The sequence below is a fragment of the Eptatretus burgeri genome, chromosome 2 (assembly GCF_056783735.1).
Source record: "Eptatretus burgeri isolate ZD-2024b chromosome 2, Ebu_testis_v1, whole genome shotgun sequence".
Taxonomy (NCBI): Eukaryota; Metazoa; Chordata; class Myxini; order Myxiniformes; family Myxinidae; genus Eptatretus; species Eptatretus burgeri.
Window position 1 is genome coordinate 131236644 of NC_140962.1, and position 19234 is coordinate 131255877.

The following is a 19234-nucleotide window of genomic DNA, read 5'->3' on the forward strand; positions in this document are numbered from 1 at the left end:
CCAGGGTTTGCATATCATGTGAATTAATTCAACCACCCATTATTTTTTTGAGGTCAACATTGACCAAAATGTCAACATCAGACCAAAGGTCAACAACTTCAGTGAGATTTCTAAAATCCTCAATTTTCTTCCGATAAACTTTTAATTTGAATAGGTTTTGCATCTCAGGCCACTGAATTCAACCAACAACTATTTTAAAGGTCAAATTTGTTTTTGGGATTTTGCAAGTATCGTGCTATGCACGACGTCTTTCTTGTTTGTTTGTCCGTTTATCTATGGACAATTGCCTACAGGTCAAAATTCCAAACCGATCGTCATGAAATATTACCAAGTTGTAGAGGTCGTCACAACTAAGAAGCCTGTATATTTTGAGGTCAAAGATCATTTGTGGTCGAATTTCTAAAATCGTCAGTTTTTTTCCATCCGATTGACTTGAAAATTGAATAGAATCTGCATAATGGGTCACCGAATTGGAAAACCAACGATTTTGGGGTCAAAAGGTAAAAGGTCAACTCAAAATCAAACTTCTAAAATCATCAATTTTCATCTGAAAAACCGTCAATTTTCATTTATTTGATTTGAAAATTTAACAGCAATTCCATAGTGCATCGCTGAACTGGGAAACCAACTATTTTTGAGGTCAAAAGGTCAAAGGGCAACTCAAGTTCAAACTTATAAAATCATCAATTTTCGTTTGAAAAATCGTTCATTTTTCATCTGATTGACCTGAGCTTTTATTAAAATCGGCAATTTTAATGAAATGGACACTTTAATGTATTCATGGCAAGTTGTTTTTTTTTGGGGGGGGGGGGTAGATTTTCAATCTATTTTGCTAAGCACGACGTGTATCTTGTTTGTCAGTTTGTCTTTTTATGAACAGGATATCTCAAAAAGTTGTAGATGCATTCGGATGAAACTTGCTGGACAGGTTGGATGTGTGACAACTGGCAAGGAGAAATTTATGAGATTTTGGTGAACATCCGAATCCGGACACGAAAATTTTTTAATTGAGTCTTCACCATTGTGAGATAAGCCTGGTGGTGGCTTATAGTGGTTAGGGTGTCCCTGACTTGAGATCTTATAGAGTCCTGAGTTAGAGTCCCGTTGGCAGCTGAATTAACACCAGGTGGAGTTGACTCGGCCTGTCATCCTTCCGAGGTTGGCGAAATGAGGACCATGAGTGTATTGGTATAGGCCTAGAGGGGCACGGCATCGGCGGTATAATCGCGCCCCAACAAAATGAGAGCTCCCCGGCAGCCCACACAAGAAGAAGTTTCCATACCCGTGGACCTAAATTATCTACGGACTTGCTTTCGTACAGCGAGCCGATTCGCGCGCAGCCAAAGGAGACCCTTGACAAAGCAGAGATTTTTTATTTATTTATTTAATTATTTTCCTTTACCTCAGGATCGCCGTGTTCGATCGACGTCATCCTCACTGCGCATGCGCGCGCTATGATCGTAGTTTCCTTGAGGTGTCTGGCGTTTCGAGCCAGTCATGGACTCGTACGACGTGATCGCGAATCAACCCGTCGTCATTGATAACGTGAGCGGCTCACCACGTCCGAGAGATCTCGCTTCGAGGAGATTCCGCGGCCGTGCGCGCCTCTCGGCTCGCTCCATGTTTACGTACTACCGTCGCGGCCTAGCTCGTCGCCGCGAGCCTACGGCCTTTCCTAGAATCGTAACCCGGCTCGGTGACGCCTCTTCCCGCCCAGGCTTCTCCTTCGGCCTTGCGTGACCACACCCAGACGTGATTCCCGAATTTTCCTGCCGTGGAATCTTACATCAGGGAAAGCATCCTGATGTATAATAATAATGGTTGTTCCATGTTGAGGATTGTTTAGCGCTATTGTCGCGTCGTTTGTCAATTTTAAATGAAGGATTTTTCACGTTTGTTTTCCTTTCGATGCTCATTCCTGAAAGCTCAATCCTCATCATTGTGTGGAAAGCGAACGATCAGGGATTCCATCGATTTATTCATTTATGGCTGAATCTCTGATGATTCCAAAGTTATAATGGATGACGTGTATCGATTCATTCAGTCGTGATCATCCCTTGCATTTGTTCCCGACTTGGTCCTCCTGTCGAAGGCTGCTGTTGTGCTTTGCTACTTCTCGTTAAGGTTGTCGTTGATCAATTGATTGATTGTACAGAGATCGATGTCCGTGGATGAACGGACGGAGCAAGGAGAGTTTACATGTCAGAGAGGGGGAGAAATGGGGACACAAGGATCAAACCGATTTGGTGCATGGACAGGACGAAGGAGCCAAGTTGGCTTGGTGGACGAGGATCGTGTGTACAAACAGGGTAAATGAGAAGGGAAAGAAAAGGAAAGTCGGTGAGAATAAAGGTCTGGGATATAAGAATGGGGGATAACGTGTCATGGTGAAGGTTGTCCACTTTTAAAGGGTTAATGAGGACAATGTATTTGGGGAGGTGAGTTTAGTTTTGGTTGTTTTTGGATACAAAGTCGAGGCTTTGTGGAAGGGATGGAACACACATGATGGACCATAACATGTAGTAGGACACCTTCACCCTGCGAAGTCTTGAGAAACAAGGACGTTGCCAGGGTCTACGGGCGGTAAATTCGATTGGTCATGATGATGTACACAATGTCCGCATGTTTTGTTCTGCTGAACGGAAGGCTTTTGAAAGTGGCAAAAAGTCGACAGTTTGCGTTCTACAGTTTTCAAGTATATAATTCGATTGAAATAAAATATAGATTTCAAAGGTTGTTGAAAATTTTATTTTGAAGTTTACCGCGGTTGATGCAGCAGCTTTTACTCCACCTTATTTAATGCGTTACATTAGCTCACCGTACCTGTTGTTTGTGTCCTTTTATAACATCTTTTAAAAAACGGTAAGTTTCCCATTTTGAATAATTTTCAATTTTGCTTGACTGCCATGTAGGCGGACTAAAAAGTTATCTTGTCTGCGCGTTTGCGATCGGGCCAAATTCGGAACCAAAGTATTGATAAACTTCAGGTTCACTTTTTTTTAGTGATTTGTGTTCAAAATCTAACGTTCAATGTAATATGGGTTGTTCCTCGATCATAAACTGGCGTTTGTAGACAGCCAGACAGATGTGAACCAATTACTTAACCCTGTTTTTTGCTTCGCATGCATGGGATAGCAAGACGAACATTGTGGTCGGGGACAAACACACCAACAGCACTTAGAGGAAGAATAGAAGGAGAGGGCTGTGCATGGGGAAGGTTAATGAGGGTAGTAAACATCATGGGTATGGATGGGGTGACCTAAGGTGGTGATGAACATCTGTTTTGAAGTTTGAGGGAATAGTGGTGTTGAACAGTCTGAGTGACTTGATTTTACGGGTAAGAGAAAAGTGAGCCTGGATTTTTGGAGTTTCATAAGAAGTGGGTTGCTTGTAGACTGTGTGCCGTGCAAAAATCTGGGGGAGGGGGAGGGCAGACAGAGTAAGGAGAGGGCAGAGGTTGCAAGACCAGAAAGGAGGTGATCAAAGGCCACTGGCCCGTCTGTGATTTGAGATTCGAGATTCCATAGTTTGGAGAAGAGATTGAGGAGTGGGATGATAGGTGATTAGTTAACCTGGATTTTGGGAGGCCAACAAGGTTTGGGTTGCTAGCAGAGTGAGTCTGGCCTGGTCTGGTCTGTGAGTGACAAATAGCTGAGCGGATGAGTGGGGCCAGACCACAAATGAAGTGATGGAAAACTTCTCGGCTCGAGTCCACCGACTTGTCTGTGGTGGGAGAGGAGCAGGCCTTGTTTAATTGTGATTGTCTGGATTTTTCCAGGGTTCTGGAGTAATCAAGGCTGGATTTGCTGGAGATCAGATTCCAAAGTATCACTTCCCTAACTTGTACGTATATACATCTGCTTTGTGCCTGCATGCAGGTTGTATACTGTATATCTTGTGCATTCTGCTCAACACAATCCTTCTCCATGAATAGTTATTTCTTTATGTGAGCATACATTGAAATAACTGTTCACATCACCATGTCAAAGGCCTCCCTACTAGTCAGGGATTAAGCCTTCTTATCCAAAGCTGTTGTAGTGGTAACAGGTTTGTCATTTCCTGCTGTATATTCATGGCATTTGTCTGTAATCCATAGTGTTGGACGGCCCAAACATGTGCGGGTCATGGCTGGTGCTCTCGAGGGTGATATTTTCATTGGACCGAAAGCTGAGGTGAGACATCAACGATAATGCTTTGTCTTCGTGTTTGAATATGCTTCTGTTCCAGAGTTGATAGAATTGTAGGTATTAAATGTTGAAAAGAAGTGTTAGTTGGGAATGGGTGGGGGTGGGCAGTTGAATATGCAGAGAAGGGGAATGAGCTGATTGGTTTGGCCCGGGGGGGGGGGGAGGGTAGGAGAGGGGTAGGCGACTGGTTTGAAAGTTCAGCCCTTGAAATTTTTTTTTTAATGTTTTAAACCATTTACATGGCAAGCTGCTATTGGAAAGAACCTTTCCATGTTGTAAAGAATGTAGGGTTGTCAGGACGGTCTTGAGGTACGCACACTCTCCTCTAGCGTAGGTTTGAATCTCCGCCGAGCTATAAGCACTCCTGGAGTTTCACCGGCAGGGTGATTCATCAACGTGTGTGCCGTCCCTCGGATACACATTAAATGGGCGTCCCGTCTCCTGGCATTAGTTGTTGGACGTTAAAGATCCCACGATTTCCTTCGCTAGGAGTAGGTGAGTTATCTCCGGCACCATGAACAAATGCCAATTTCTGCCCTAACTTCCTGAGTCGGAGTGGCGACCTGACCAGGATTGTAGCCGAGCAACTTCTTCAGCAGCACCAATGCTCTCCATAGGGCCTGCATGGTACATGATGATTATGAAAGTAATGTAAGAATTTAATTTTAGATTCCAGGGATTAAAACCCAAGACAGATGTTTGTTGCAAGTACATTACTTCCAGAAGCTTCGACTTCTCAAACTGTCGAGATGTTTATTGTTTCTTTAAGAGCAATGAGCACCTTACTTGAGTAGAGACCAACAGGTCTCCCGACATTATTTTACTCGTAGTGAGATGAAGTGTTCGAGTTACCTCCAGTTGTGCAATATATTCAGTTTGAGATCTTTTTGTTTCAAAAAAAAATTCCCATGTTTTATGATGACCCACAAAGGGTGCGATAAGTTCTGGATCTCGAGCACTGTTGCCCTCTCAGAACTATCCATCATTCTGTGGCTCTTTTGGATGAACTATTTATGCTACCAGTCTGCGGTCATGGCTTCTGGAAGTGGATCCCCACTTTTAAAGTACAAGCACATTGGGAGGAATTGCTTTGAGGTATAGGTTGGAAGCTGCTTTGGAGATTTGTGAGAAAATTGTCAGAATGAAGACTTACTTGAGAAAGGAGAACATAGTGAGATTGTATGTTGCAATTGCAGATACATTTCTGGGACTGTTGAAGGCATAATAACCCCAAAACCCAAATAATTGTTTTGTGCTTGTTGGATCATCATCTTTTATTGTAATAGATAAACCTTCAGACAGAATGTCAGCTCAAGAATCACATGACCAACAGTCGGTATCCCCCTCCCACCCCAACCGTTCCTTCAACAGGAACATCGAGGACTGCTCACAATCCGCTACCCAATGGAACATGGGATTGTCCGAGATTGGAACGACATGGAGAGAATCTGGCAATATGTGTACTCAAAAGAACAGCTGCAAACTTTCTCAGAAGAGGTAATGCTGTGGATCCTGTCGACCTTGAATTCAGACTAGTGTGGTGTGCTTTGAGACGAAGCTAGAGCTAGGTGTGAAGGAAACACATGTGATGCCTTGTGTCGTGTTTACTCACCCATCGCAGCACCCGGTCCTGCTGACAGAAGCTCCCTTAAATCCACGGAAGAACCGAGAGCGAGCAGCCGAGGTTTTCTTCGAGACTTTCAATGTACCAGCACTCTTCATCTCAATGCAGGCAGTTCTCAGCCTGTGCGTTTCTGTTGTTGTCGTTTTTCTCTCCGTTTTGTTCTTTGTGTTCATTTATCATCTTGCACTTTTGTTACCGTTAAATTTTTTTTTTAATCCACTGAAGGTGGATGGAAGTTGTTTTCACCCCAATCTGTCTCTTTGATCAGGATGATTTCACATAGAGTTTAAAGTGTTCTTTGAACCATTGTGTCATTGTTCGGATGATGTTTGTATCGGGAGTTCAGCATTTTAGAAATAAACAGGTGCTATAGTACAATCGAGCACACCTTCCTAACCCTAACAGTGACCTTTCTGTATTGTAAAAATGAGTCTGTATTTGGGCAAGCGAAGACTTATGCATGGGGGTGAGCAGATAAGTTGTACAACCTCCAGATGTTGCTTGTACAAAGCTATCCACAAAACTTGTCCAAATGAAGAAGTCATTTTTTTATTTTTTTATTTTTTGTATACCTTGGTCGAGGCTCGTATGAGAGCTAACACACAACTCACAGCAAGGAGGCATGAGACAAGAGGGGCGGGAGTGGAAGGGACAAAACAGTGGGGAACAGACACATTAGGTGAACTGTGGAAGGGAGAGGGATGGGGATGGGACGGGGAACATGGCGAAGAGAAGATGGACATTACAGGGACTTTCAGGAAGGAAAGCAGGGGAATTGAAGGAAGTGGGCTTGGGTGGATTATCGGGGGTAGAAAAGATCGAGGATTTGGATGGGGGAAGATAAGAGGTGGTGGTGAACAGATGTTTTGAAAGCCTGGAGGGAAGAATGGGAAAGAATAGAGTGAGGAAGTTTATTCCAAAGGTGGGATAAAAGAGGAATGAAATAGTGAAGATGAGCAGTGATTCGTGATTTTGGTAGTTTTACCAGAAGGGGGTTGTTGGCGGACCTTGAGCGCCCTGTGGAAATGTGGTGGGGACAAATCGCAGAGAGAGCAGGGGGGGCAAGGCTGGAGAGGAGTCGGTAGAAGACAGAAAGACCACCGACCAACCTGCGGTGATTGAGTGAGAGGCCCAAAGACTCAGCTTCATTGCGGGAGATGCCGATGATCTTAAATGCCCTGGTTTCGACAGCGTGAAGCCGAGAAAGGTGGGAGGCAGGAGCACCAACCCAGAGGGGAGAACAGTACTCCATCAGGCTACGGACAAAAGCTTTGTAAGTGGTCAGGAGCTCAAGAGGGCCGAGGAAGGACTTAGCACGACGGAGGATTCCCAGTCGGCGACTGGCTTTTGAGGCGAGGTTGGAAATGTGACTTTCCCAGGAAAGGTCATGGCAGATAGTGAGACCCAGAAGCTTGAAAGAAAAGACTTCTTCCAGAGGATTGTTGAGAAAGTGGATGGGGGGGGTTTCTAAACGGTCCTTTCGAAGAGACATAGTGAGAGTGTGAGATTTGTCCGGATTGAAAGACATGGTCCACGTGTTGGACCAGTTTGTGATTTTATCCAGATCTGCAGTGAGCGAAGAAGCTGCTGCTTGCTGGTCTGAGGGATGACAGATGGTACGGCAGAGGGTGGAGTCGTCGGCAAAGAGAAATAGAGGATTTTCCAGAGAGTCCGAGAGATCATTGATGAAAACCAGAAAAAGAACAGGGCCCAGAACGCTACCTTGAGGAACTCCAGCCTGCACAGGAAGAGGGGATGAAAGAACTCCATTTAGGGCCACACGTTGACTGCGACAGGAGAGGAAGTCTGCGAGCCATGAGTGGAGATGGCCTTGAATACCATGGGAAGAGAGTTTGGTGAGTAGGGCAGGGTGCCAGACTGTGTCAAAAGCACGTGATATGTCCAGGGATACGGCTCGGATTTCCTGTCTGGTATTGAGGACCTCCATCCATTGATGGGAGAGCAGAAGCAGCATATCCAGGGTAGAGTGACCTTGTCTGAAACCAAATTGATGATTGGAAATCAAGCCATTGGAGAAGAGGAAGGATTTCATGTCTGAAGCGATGATGGATTCCATAACCTTGCTGATGATTGGGAGAAGGCTGATTGGTCTGTAGTTACAGGGATCTGTTTTTGCACCTTTTTATGCAGGGCAGTGATGTTAGCGGATTTCCAAGCAGATGGCAGATGACCTTGGGCAAATGAGAGGGTGAATAGAACAGAGAGAGGGTGAGCAAGAGCAGAAGAGCAGGCTTTGAGGACACGTGGGCTGATGCCGTCTGGACCGGTTGCAGAATCTGACTCGAGGTTTGAAAGCAAGCTCTCCACCTTGTTAGGAGAAAAGGATACAGAGTCCAGGGACAGTTGGGTGCGACTGGGTAAAGTGGGTAGAGATAGTGATGGGTTTAGGACACAAGATTTAGCTGCAAACACCGAGTTTATACATTCAGCTTTATCACGTGTGGAATCAGCAGTGCGGCCATTTGAGGTAAGGGAGGGGATGGAGGGGGAACATACACCAGAAACAGATTTGATTAAACGCCACCAGGATTTTGAGGAGGGAGAGAGGTTTGAGAGTTCAGACTTGAGATGAGAAAGATGTTGTTTTCTGGCTCTCCTGAGGGTAGATACACACTTGTTCCAAGCTTTGTGGAAAGAACTGAGATTGCCCTCAGTTGGGTTTGCTTTCCATGAAGCAAAGGCAAGTTGTTTCAGGACAACTGCCTCGCCACAAGCTTCAGTAAACCAAGGGCGGGAGGAAGGGTAAGACAACTGAACACGAGAGGGGATAAATCTGTGCATGAGGGAGAGCAAGTCATTTTACCCATATGCCACATCTTTTTATGTTTCCTTAAATTCTTATATCAAATGTACCTGAATCGGTCATATTAATCTCCTTTATTTTTGCTGAGCTCAATCTACTAATATCCTCAGCCTATTCCATCCCTCAGAAGATCCGAGTTACTCTCCAAAGGTCAATTCTTGCAAAACGTACCACAGAACTTTTCTTTCCAAATTGTTGCAGATTGAACAGCTGGCTCCACAATACCTCTGACTGACACCACTAAGAGTAATATTGTGAATCTCTTTTGATCCTCCCGGGAATTGAAACCCGAGTAGCAAATCGGGTTCCATTGCATCTCCAACAATGATTCCTCATGTCTTCTCATTTGCTCTCATGCTACTAATCATTTTCCAGAAAGCTTGTGTTTAATAATGTGTGAAAAGACCCGATAGATAATTGTTCTTTGTAGATGGCCATCGAATGTGTGCCATGTAATGCTTTCATTAGATTTTTCATTGGAATTTTCATGTTTGCAACCATCGTATTATTATTATTATTATTATTATTATTATTATTATTATTATTCCGTTGTAGTAGTTGAAATTGAATGCAGCCTTGAGTACAGTTATTTCCCCTTTTTATCAATTTCAACATGATCTCTGTGTGATGAATTCTCTACATCTGGAAGTGTTTGATACTTGTTTTGCTCCCACGAAGCTCCTTTACAGTATGTCCTTACTGGATTGGATAATCGATCACTTTGACCTCTTTTCCCCCAACCAGCTACGCGACAGGTCGAACCACGGGTGTCGTTTTGGATTCCGGTGATGGTGTGACGCATGCGGTGCCTATATATGAAGGATTTGCCATGCCACACTCGATCACACGTGTGGACGTGGCCGGTCGAGATGTGTCCCGCTATCTCCGACTTCTCTTGCGCAAGGAGGGACATGATCTTCATACCTCGGCTGAGTTTGAGGTTGTACGGACCATAAAGGAGGTTTGTGAATAGTAGACATCATATGTGAGTGGGGGGTAGGAGAGGTCTAGCTTGTATGGGAACTTTCTTCGCATTGCAGTGGCAAAGTGTTACGTGCAAGTTAAACAACTGCTTTCTGTACCCACCTTCCTCAATCACACCCAGCTGTCCCTGGACTCTGTGTCCTTTTCTCCTGACAACGTGGAAAGTTTTCTGCCAAACCTCGACTCGGATTCTGCAATCCTGACGGCATCAGCCCACATGTCCTAAAAACCTGCTCCTCTGTTCTTGCTCTCCCTCTCTCTGTTCTTGCTCTCCCTCTCTCTGTTGTATTTACCCTCTAATTTGCTCAAAGTCTTCTGCCATCTGCTTGGAAATCAGCAAACATTACTGCCCTTCATAAAAAGGTTCAAAAACAGATCCCTGCAACTCCAGACCAATCAGCCTTCTCCCATTCATCAGTAAGGTTATGGAGTCCATCATCGCTTCAGACATTAAATCCTTCCTCTTCTCCAATGGCTTGATTTTCTATCATCAAATTGGATTCAGACCAGGTCACTCTACCCTGGATATGCTGCTTCTGCTCTCCCAACAATGGATGGAGATCCTCAGTGCCGGACATGAAATCAGAGCCATATCCCTCGACACATCGCATGCTTTCTATATGGTCAGGCACCCTGCCCTGCTCAAACTCTCTTCCAAGGCCATCTCCACTCATTGCTTACAGACTTCCTCTTCTGTTACAGCCAACGTGTGGCCCTTCATGGAGTGCTTTCATCCCCTCTTCCTGTCCAGGCTGGAGTTCCTCAAGGCAGCGTTCTGGGCCCTGTTGTTTTTCTGTTTTTTTTCAATGATCTCTCTGACTCTGAAAAATCCTCTTTATCTCTTTGCTGATGACTCTACCCTCTGCCAAACCATCTGTCATCCCTCATATTGGCAATCAGCAGCCTCTTCAATGTCTGCAGATCTGGTAAAATCACAAACTTGACCAACACATGGAACCTGTCTTTCAATCCTGACAAATCTCACACTCTCACTATGTCTCTGAAGGGAACATCTGGAATCCCCCCCTCCTATCTACATTCTCAACACTCATCTTGAAGAAGTCCTTTCATTCAAGCTTCTGGGTCTCACTATCTGCCATGATCTTTCCTGGGAAAGCCACAACTCCAACCTGGCCTCCAAAGCTAGTCGCCGACTGGGAACGCTCTGCCGTGCAAAGTCCTTCCTTGGCACACCTGAGCTCTTGACCACATACAAAGCTTTCGTCCACAGGCTGATGGAGTACTGCTCTCCCCTCTGGGCTGGTGCTCCTGCCTCTCACCTTTCTCGGCTTCACGCTGTGGAAACCAAGGCATTTAGGATCATTGGTATCTCCCGTGATGAGGCTGTCTTTGGGTCTCTCATTCTCACTGCAGGCAGGTCGGTGGTGTTTCTGTCTTCTACCGTCTCCTCTCTGTTTCACTCCCCTCCCCACTCTGACTGCGATATGTCCCCCCCCCTTCCATATTTCCGCAAGGTGCTCAAGGTCCATCAGCAACCCCTTTCTGGTAAAACTACCAAAATCAAGAATCACTGCTCACCTTTACTGTTTCATTCCACTTTTTTCCCCACCTTTGGAACAAACTCCTACACTCTCTTCGATCCCACTTTTCCCTCCTGGTCTTCAAAACAGCAGTACACCACAATCTCTTATCTTCCCCCATCCAAAACCTTGATCTTTTCTACTCCAGTTAATCCACCCCAAACCCACCTCCTTCGAAACCCCCTGCTTTCCTTCTTGAAAGTCCCTGTCATATCTATCTTGTTTACCCTGTGCACCCCACCCCATCCATCTGCCTTCAACAGATCTCCTAATGTCTCTGTTCTCCACTGTTTTGTCCTTCCCTCTCCCGCTCCTCTTGTCTATTGCTCCCCTTGTACGTTCTGTGTGTTCGCTAACAAATCATTATAGGTTGTCTCATTGTAAAACTACAAATTCTAAATAAGTTGAAGAATTTTCTTGTGAAAGAGATGATGAAAATAAATGAAACTTTTTTTTTTAATCAAATGAAGGTCGTCTTTGTTCCCCTCCCCCCCAACCCCCTTCCACAGCGAGCATGCTACCTGTCCATAAACCCACAAAAAGATGAAACGCTTGAGACGGACAAATTTCCTTACACTCTTCCTGATGGAAACACGATTGAGGTTTGTAATTGCTTTTCTCTGCCTTTCATACTGGGTAGGGAGGTCAAATTTATTTTTATTTTTTAACATTATATTATATGTGTGAATCGCCGAAGTGCTCTAGGTGGTTCACCCCGGGTTGGCCTCATCGGCCAGATCCCGTAGTTTACTCCTGTATGCTCCTTGCCAATTAGGTGGCTTTGAGCTTGTGTCTTGTAGTGGCCTGGCCCCACTAAATGCCAGACGCATCGCTGGCCAGCAAACCAGGTGGGCCTGGGCTTCGCTTACCTTCGGCTTCAGATGGGATTCTGATTTGGCTTGCTTGTCCCGGCCCGGCTGGCGTGGGGTGGAGGGCCCTGGCGGAGTTGGACTCCTCGGATGGTTTCCCCCACTCCAATTTGATCATGCGTCCGACCCGCACTCCCTTCGGCGGCTCTGCTCCACGCTTTCCGGGAATGCCATATGATCTCAGAGATCGAATGACCATCTGCTGGGCCACAGACTACATCCCAACGGTGGGTGCAGATCCTGCAAAGCGCTGGCGAACCTCGTCAGGAACCGTCGCTGGGTGTGTCATGAGGCAGCCCCAGCGGCTCCGGACCCGGTGGACGTCGGAAAGGGGAGTTAATCCCCAAGTGCTGATCCTCCAGATTCTGGAGTGCCTTGGCAGTCGCAGCCTTGTGACCCATGTGGTAGTCTGCGCCAGGCCTGAACCAGGTGTCCGTGTGTTGAGGGAGAGGCGGAATTATTTTTTTAATTTTATTTTATTTTTATTTTTCCTTTTCAAAAGTTTTGTGGGCAAAGACCACCTCTTCTTTTTCCAATGGCATTGGGAAACTTGCCCACTGCTGGGGAAACTAGAGAGTTTATAGAACTGAAGGTTCTATGTGTTCAAGTATATACTTCAATTTTAATTAAAAGAAAAAATTTGAATAGTTCAAAAAAATCTGGAAGTTTAATGCTATTGAAGCAGTCTTGTACACCACTCTTTAAGCATGTATACAAGTACTGCAAAACTGGGGGTTCTTGGAAGTATTATGAAGGTGATTTGTGGTTTACAGTGTTCAAGTATTTGATTAAATTTTCAATAAAGGTTTAAGGATGTATATAAATATATTAATTCCTGGTTTTACCCAGTGACTATTACATCACCCCATCTAACAGTTACATTAGCGATTCGTACATGTTTGTGTCTCCTATAACATCCCTAAAAATAGTAATTTTCCTGTTTGGTGTGATTTTTCAATTTTGTTTCACTGCCAGGCAGACAGAGTTCTGTTTTGTTCTTGCGTATGGCAACTTGGCTGCCGGATAGCTATCATTTCTTGGAGGCATGGCTGTGCCACTGATGCTGTGCCCCTCTACCAGTATACTGGTACTCATTTTGCCGACCTCGGAAGGATGACATGCTGAGTCATCCCCACCTGGTGTTAATTCGGCAGCCAACGGGGCTCAAACTCAGGATCCTAAGCCAGCCGCCAGACTGGCAGACAGAGTAAATAATACTTTCTGATTCCTCTGTGTGCCTGCTTGATCGGGACAAATTCCGTACAACTTGCCAATATCAGAGCTAATTCCTCGATCATCAACTAAGGTCAGTAGACAGACAGACAGACAAAGTGAACTGATTGCTTGACCCCATTTTTCGTTTCGTGTTTGCGTGAGGTTTAAAAAATATATATGGTCCATGCTGCTCCCTAGCTCGAAGCTCAGCATTTAAGAGGATAGAGTATGGGCAAACAATGCTGGAAAGGCAGCGGAAAACTACCCAGTATAACCCTTGCCAAGAAACTGCTTCGGTAGTACCAACGCTTTGTAAAGATAAAGATTATGGTACAGGTTATGCCAATCTGTGCATGTTTCCAGCACACCCTTGGAACCTGATCCGACGGGTTTTTTTTTTAAACATTTGTTCTGTATTGGTGGCCATCTTGGATTTTGTCCCAAACATAAAACCATATTCTTCTCCAGAATTGCTAACTAACCAGATCACCATGAAATTTGAAATTTGGTCGATGGCTTAAGCACCCTTAGGTGGTATTGAAATGGGAGTTTGAAGCTTCTTTTCAAAAAGCTTGCTGTTGGTAAATTAAATATTTTACATAATCATAAAACACTGCAATTTGACAAAATAAGTATCTTGCTATACTGTCGAACCCGACGTATTCGCGGGTGATAAAATGTGACCTGCTTCTACATTCACAGCCCTGTGCTTCACGTATCCATGGGTTTTTTTTTAGTGGGCATAGTTATGGGGGGTTTTTCCTGGATTTTTGGTTTCCCTTATGAATCATGAACCGCAGGGAACCTATCCCCCCTTTCCCATTCAAACAATGCCCTGATATTCGTGGAATTTTCCAGGAATGTATCCCCCTGCGAATAGTGGTGTCCAACAGTATATAGTTTGTCATGCGGAATGGGCCACAAAAAGTAATGCACTTTACCTATTTGTTTTTTTTTCCTGCTGACAATGGATTTGGGCTCCATTTTCCCAGAAAGCAAATGAATGGGGCTCTATGGGGATGGCAGATTCAGACTGCTTGGAATCTGACAGCACTGCTCACAGTTCTATGATGCAACCACAGAGCCAAGGGATTCAACCACAGAGCTATATTCATTTAAAAGATCTGTTTAGTGCATCTTTTACCGAAACATCATTCCAGCTTCGTCGGTTTCTTCGAGAACAGATGGCAGAAGGTCCAGCTCTGGACTGTTCAGTTTGACCCATTGGCTTCGTTTGGTTGTCATCCAAAGTTCTCGAGCAAAGCTAATATTGTTACGAAACTGGAAGCCTTGTGCACACAGACAGACAGCTGTCCCCATAGCTTAATTATTTCGATAAGTGTGTGTTTCTAGTTAGGGCCCCCTACCTGTGTCTAATGGGAATTACATACATGTGCTGCGAAGTTATTTTGACAGTCAGGGTTTTCTTTTATTTTTACATCAACGATAACTACAACAACACACCTGCCTTTGCTTCTTCCCACCATCCTCCACCGGCACCATTGCACGCGTGCGTGTCAGCACGTACGTGGGCGGAGCCCACGCAGGACCATACTACTCTCCTTGTTTGAAGGGCGTTCTGCCTCGACGGCCATCACGCCCCTCCGGTCCAATCAGCGGACTTGGCGCCTCTTTCGGCCATTCACGGGGGCGGCAAGTGAATTGTGTGCCAAAACCGTCCAGTGAGGGAGAGCGGGTAGCGAGGAGGCGTCCCTCCCCCCCCCCCCCCGGACAAGGGGGAATAAGGTTGCGGCATGATCTGACAGGCGGAGAGCATAGTTGTCGGGATGAGCGTGAGAAGAACAAGGATAATTGTGTTTGGTCCACTCGAGTGCTGAACGCATATTTCGACGCTGCTCTGGTCTGCTGGAGCATGGGTCGCATCTCGACGCTGCTCTGGTCTGCTGGAGCGCTGGTCGCATCTCGCTGGGGCTGGGCTGGTCGCATCACGCTGGCGCTGGGCTGGTCGCATCTCGCTGGCGCTGGGCTGGTCGCATCTCGCTGGCGCTGGGCTGGTCGCATCTCGCTGGCGCTGGGCTGGTCGCATCTCGCTGGCGCTGGGCTGGTCGCATCTCGCTGGCGCTGGGCTGGTCGCATCTCGCTGGCGCTGGGCTGGTCGCATTTCGACACCGGTCTGGTTCGTTCATCTCGGCCAAACCGCACGAGGCGGGAAGGTCCATTTTTCTTTCTGGGTATCTGTGTATATCTGTGGGGCCCCGTCTTTAAGTAGAAACTGGATAAGTGCTTTTGCTTGTACATTGCATTTCTTATAATCGGATAGCTGCTCCTTGTGTGCTCCCCGCTACTCCCCCTCCCCATTATAAATAAATCCCATTAAAAGTTTCAGCTAGTTTCTATGTTTCTTTCATTGGCTTAGCACGGTGCGTGTGGGAAATTTGGGAAGTGGCAAATTGTACATTTGGACCGACGGGACCTCGGTAACCATCCGCTCGGGATACACACGGGTCGACCATGCATACGGCTCGTGCCGTCGAGGGTGTGAATCCTCGGTAGCTCGCCACATGGGCCTCTAGGTATTTTGAAGTTTGGCAGATAACCCTGTACCACGTGGTTGATTTATTGACTAGTCACGGTCCTGTAAGGGACCCGTACCTTTCGGAGTTTTCCAAAAGGTACGATCTAGATTCCGGGTGTTCGGTAGAGTCGACCCTACTGCTCCACCTCGCGGTCGAGCTCGCAACCGACGCCCGACTCCACAACAATATCAATCGTTCTCGAGAGTTGAAAAGACCCTTGCCATGTCCCTTTTTGCAGGACTGCGAGGGTTAATATGTTCTATGAAATCTCTCCAGTTATTTTTTAGTATTATTTACCATCTCAATTTTCACAAGACCCTTACCCTCCTTTGTTTTCTCCTCCAATGCCAATCAGGTTGGAGCAGCACGGTTCAGAGCTCCAGAGCTGCTTTTCCGTCCTGACCTGATTGGGGAGGAAAGCGAGGGGCTCCATGAAGTACTTTCTTTTGCCATAATAAAAGCCGACCTGGACCTCAGGCGCACTCTCTACAGCAACATTGTTCTCTCCGGAGGGTCCACGCTTTTCAAAGGTTTGCACATACGAGATAGATGGTTCTTATTTATAAATGTAAACGTATACTGCCACCATCTTACCAGTGCTCCTCGGGATTGACGACACCCACAAACTCCCCGCTACAGGGTTTGGTGATCGCCTTCTGCACGAGGTAAAGAAGATGGCACCAAAGGATGTCAAAATTAAGGTATAGTTACACCATCACTTAAGTTTACCAAAGTTTCTGGTTAGCTTGTTGTGTGGTAACTCTTCTTCTTTATATTTTTCAGATCTCAGCACCACAAGAGAGGTTGTACTCCACGTGGATCGGGTTCGTGCAAACCTCTGCTTTTGTTTTGTTTTTTGCTATTGCTGCGTTCTCAGCAGGTTTAAAGTGTGGGCTTCTGCATTAGATTCGCACCAATGGTCCTTTTCTTTCTGACGAGTGCATAAAGTCAGAAAGAACACTTTCCCAGGCTACTGTTGATGTTAACTTTGCCGTATTCACATGCCTCTCTGTCTACCTCTTACCTCCGAACTCCTTACACCTTCTAACTTTATCTCATTGTCATCCCTCCCCTTCTGCAGTGGCTCCATCCTTGCCTCACTGGACACCTTCAAACGTATGTGGGTCTCCAAAAAGGAATACGATGAAGATGGAACCCGTGCCATACACCGCAAGACCTTCTGAGCTCCGTTCCCTCCATGGCTGTCGAACCCATTTTACTTATTTCCTTTTTCTTTATTATATGTCTATCTCGTCTGCTTTCTACTTCTTTATAATCCTCTTCTCGATGTTGGCTTGGATTGCAAAAGAATGTTCGGCCATTTTGTCATGGCAAAAAGTCGAATGGGATGAAACAGTTATCCAGAGCTCGTCATTGTTCAACTTTGGTGATTTCGCACAAGTGAGAACCTGTTATGGAGGCAGGCAGTCAGTCAGTCTGACTGGAAGAGATCTCTTGCTATCTATCTTTTGCGATTTTGCTTAAATTATTTGACTTTTCATTCTGGCCGAAACGTGTATCCGTGTTTATCTCGTTATCGCTCGATTCTTGTTTTGTTTTATGAGTTTTTTTTTGTTGTTGTTGTTTACATTGGTTAAGACTTGTAAATTAGGAGCTCGCACATTCATTGCATCATCTGATTGTACAATTGGAAATGGATGTAATAAGGTGCACGAGATAGAGCGCTACCGGGGAGATGCAGAATGAGGTTGGCAACCGATATTGGGCTGAATGACCAAACTCCTTTGCCTCTTTTAGCATCTCCTTCACTACACTCTCCTTGTTTCTTTTATTCTGCCCCGTCAGGCTTTACTTGTTGTGTTCTTAATTTGTTTTTTTGTTTTTAAACAAGCTCGATCGCAAAAAAAGCAGAGAAAACACCACGTCAGACTGTAAGTCCGCCAGCCAGCTCCTCATCGGTAGTTGCAAGAAGAGAAAGGGTGTTAAATCAGCCATTGTCACCAGTTGCCAGACAGCGAGCGTCAGACAGCCTCTTCACCTGTTGGCCGGCCGCTCGGTGAATGGAACCGACAAGCAAAACTCCGTGTGTGTTGGAAATGTTTAAATTAAACTGCGTCATTTTGACTTGGAACGTTTCGATTTGTTTAAGCAAATGCTGCGTCGTACTTGAGAAGTTTGGAGAGAAACTAACTTTTTGTTTTTGTAAAATATACTTCTTTATATATTTTTTTGGCATTGCTTGGCTTCTCTCAGTGCTTGAACTATTTTCGACAAGTTTTGTTAGGCATTCTTTTTGAACGACTTTCTGCCAACTTTCCACTTTCTTACCACTGTCGCTTCCCTTCTCCTCTCCTTCATCTCTGCCTCTTTTTTTTTTTCCTTTTTCTTTTTAAAGCTGCGCTTCTGTGGAACACTTCAATTTTAAGATTGTGGAGAAACTGCTCTTCGAAGATTATTTTGCTGCAACTCCTTGGCCTTGTTCGCACCCAATCCCTTCCCCTCCCCCCATGGGTACCATTTTCCACTTTTTTTTAGTTTTTTTGAGCAACGTTTGGGCTTGCACACAATTTATCTGATCTCATATTGCACTTGTACCATTAGCCGTTGAACCCTACTTCTAAATCAATGCTTTTCATCCTCCCTTCCCATCCCCATCCCACTTCCCTTAAATCTTCTCAAACATTTTATTTATACAGCATCCCCCTGTTTCTCCTTTTCCTTCTGTACCCCTCCCCCCCCCCCAAATAAATTCTGGAACCAGGTGACTTTGTAATGGTGGGTTTCTTATTTTTCTTTTATTCTTTTGCTCACACTCTGCAATTAAAACGGCTGAAAGGTTATATATCCAGGATTGTTTGCTATAAAATGCTGTGATGCAAAAAATTGTCACATTTGTCTGTCAACCCCAATTAATTAGTCGATTGTAAGATGTAATCACCAACATAAATAAATGATGCAAGAGGGCAATTCAATGTTGATGTTTGATATTTATATTGTAGAACATGTAATGCTTTTGTCTGTCTGTCTGTCTCTTCATCACCCGTGAGATTATGGAACCTCACGAGATTGTGAATTAAACTTTGTCTTGTCATATAATTTTCTCGTGTGTGTGTGTGTGTATGCATATGCAGGGTATCCATAACATCTTGTTTCGTTTGGTTGCAATGAAATATTAAAATCGGAACAAGACTTTGTGGATACCCTGTATGTATGTACTATGTAAATATATATCATGAAGGTAATTAATTTGGGATCATTTATTAACACGATTAGGCTACTTGCAATTTCAAGGAATGTTTGTGGGACATCTCATGAGATTATGAAGGTTGTTTGAATACTTGTTCTAGTGAGACTGATCTTTCTGCTACCAAGAATGTGAATGGGGTGAAAGAAGTTGGAAAGGTAGGAAAGCAGGTTGTGAAGTTGGCAATGGCAGCATAACAGCGATAAGGTAGGGGAAAGGGTTAAATATTCCACTATTTCAATGAGGTA

The 19234-nt window shown here is 45.0% G+C and overlaps 1 protein-coding gene across 1 annotated transcript; it reads left to right on the forward strand.

Moving 5' to 3' along the window:
- The first annotated feature begins 1410 nt into the window (after positions 1–1410).
- LOC147033149 (beta-centractin) lies at positions 1411–18504 on the forward strand. Its single transcript, XM_085871242.1, has 11 exons — positions 1411–1545; positions 3779–3843; positions 4097–4172; positions 5559–5684; positions 5809–5933; positions 9380–9596; positions 11670–11762; positions 16137–16311; positions 16421–16482; positions 16565–16605; positions 16863–18504. Exons 1-11 carry the CDS (start codon positions 1498–1500, stop codon positions 16963–16965), a joined length of 1131 nt encoding a protein of 376 aa, XP_085727368.1. The 5' UTR covers positions 1411–1497; the 3' UTR covers positions 16966–18504.
- Positions 18505–19234: the final 730 nt, after the last annotated feature.